General features: G+C 40.0%; 1 protein-coding gene across 1 annotated transcript; it reads left to right on the top strand.

Annotated features, from left to right (window-relative positions):
- Nucleotides 1-1,410: 1,410 nt before the first annotated feature.
- Nucleotides 1,411-2,140, top strand: LOC113472219 (bumetanide-sensitive sodium-(potassium)-chloride cotransporter-like). The gene is made up of 2 exons (XM_026831873.1): nt 1,411-1,553; nt 1,932-2,140. Coding segments are annotated over exons 1-2 (180 nt in total). The 5' UTR covers nt 1,411-1,552; the 3' UTR covers nt 2,111-2,140.
- The last annotated feature ends 39 nt before the right edge of the window (nt 2,141-2,179 follow it).

Here is a 2,179-nt window from a genome sequence, read left to right as displayed (position 1 = left end):
AGACTCTGTTTGATCAATCGGTATAACAACTCGTGTCTCAGGTGTGGCTACCTCAAAACTTACTAAGTTACTACTACCTAGTCTGGTTCATGTCTCTCAGACGACCGAGGCCTCTAAGCTGTAATGTTGTGAAAAAGATGGAGGGGGGTGGGGAGATCCTAGTGCATAGATTTGATCATGTGTAAACCACGCAGATTTCCTATTATTACAACAGGTGTCGGCCATTGGGGCTTTTACCCTATTTGAGTACCTATATAAAATTATCAGAGTGTCCGTCATAAGTCATAAGGTCATTACACTCGTGGTCAAATTAGGAAGATGTCCTTAACCAATTGAGGGTCAGGAATCCGGATATTGAATTGATAATTTGGTCCTTAGACGTAAGGATTTGACCGTGCCATTTTATGGGTTGAAAACATTTGGTCTTTAAACGTACCGACAGATTTGACAGTTTGTGAGTTGAGATGTTTATCTAGTCGTAAACTGAGAAATAATACTTCATTATCAGTGTGAATAGAGGTATTTATGTCCTATCAGCCTAAAACACCTAACCTTACAGCCTTACACAGTAAAATAATTCGTAGTAATTAGATAGGTATATGTGTCATAAAAGTTATTGTTTAGCCAGCCTAGTTAGTTTGGAAGGTAGTGCGCCTGCCTTGTAATCACTAGTTCGCGGGTTCTATTCCCGCCCGCGGCAAATTTCATCTTGAAGGGCTTTCAACTATTCTGTTATCCTTCTTTCTTCGATTTGGGGACGATAAGAACGATCTGTTGTTAGAGTTCCCTCTATGTAACCTCTTTCAGAAAAAAAAAAGTTATTTGATCGAGGTTGGAGTTTTTGTTACAAAATTTTTCAAGCTTAGAGAGTCAGATTTTGCGAGCGCAAACTGTACATTACTCATGTAGGTACATACATAATTATATTACATAATTATAGCCTACATACATAATTATGTAGATTTGTATGTACAATTGTACATAGGTCTAAGGTCTAACTAGTTACCTATGGTTTTTACCTGATGAGGTATGGTTACTTCCTATGGTACCTACTCGTACATGATATTTGAGATGTATGTGTGGATTGTGTGGTATGTAAGATATTTGAGCTGAGAACTGAAATTGTCAAGGTCTTAACGTAATGGAACCAGGGAGTTATGCTGTATTATTTATCCTGTGTCGAAAATGTAACACGAGAGAACATAATCTGATTTATTATTATTATTTTAATGGATTTAATTACCATCAATATATGACTCCCAACGTCAGAAAGGAAGACGGGATAGGAGGAAGCCAGCTGTTCCGAGAACGGACATTATCCATTCAGGATAAAATCCTCCCCGGGCGGGAATCGAACCCGTGACCTAGCGCTTACAAGGCACACGCTCTTCCAAGGTAACCACGCTGGCGCTAATAAATTTTGTTGTTTGTATTTCAGGCTCAGAATGTCCTCCTGGTTTTGATCGTGATTGCCATCATAGATTTTCTCATAGGTGCTATCCTAGGACCTCGGGACAATACTTCCATAGCGCAGGGATTCGTTGGCTTCAACAGTAAGTTTAAACTTTCTACAGCCAGCCTAGTTAGCTTAGTTGGTAGTACGTCTGCCTTGTAAGCGCTGGGCCGCGGGTTCGATTCCTGCCCGGGGCGGATTTTAATAAATGTTCGTTCTCGGAACGCCTGGCTTTCTCCTATCCTGTCTTCCTTCTCTCTTCGATTTCGAGACGATGAGACCATAGCAGTTACAGGTCCCTCTTCCCTTTATCAAACCTTTTTTTTTCGAGGTAGGACTTTATTGTTAAAACTCCTTCAATTGTGTAAATAAATGTCTCAAAAAAAAAACTTTTTTTTTAAAGAAAAATAATAGAAAGTAAAAAAACTTTCACCTCACTTCGCTCATTCCAAAATGTCTCGTTCGTTTCGTTTTCCAGTGACGGTGTTCAAACAGAACTGGTACCCTGATTATCATTACAGTGAAGGTCAGGAGCACGACTTCTTCAGTGTGTTCGCCATTTTCTTTCCCTCCGTCACTGGGATTCAAGCTGGCGCCAACATATCAGGAGATCTCAAGGTAAGGATCGAACCCGGGACCTTTGGTGTGGAAGGCTAGTGTTCATCCACTCGACCACGGAGGTGAATTCACTCCATTTTTTTTTTTTTTTTTTTTTTTTGGCTTTTT

This window comes from Diaphorina citri, unplaced genomic scaffold, assembly GCF_000475195.1.
Source record: "Diaphorina citri unplaced genomic scaffold, Diaci psyllid genome assembly version 1.1 scaffold4346, whole genome shotgun sequence".
NCBI lineage: Eukaryota > Metazoa > Arthropoda > Insecta > Hemiptera > Psyllidae > Diaphorina > Diaphorina citri.
This window is presented reverse-complemented; position numbering and strand designations above follow the sequence as displayed.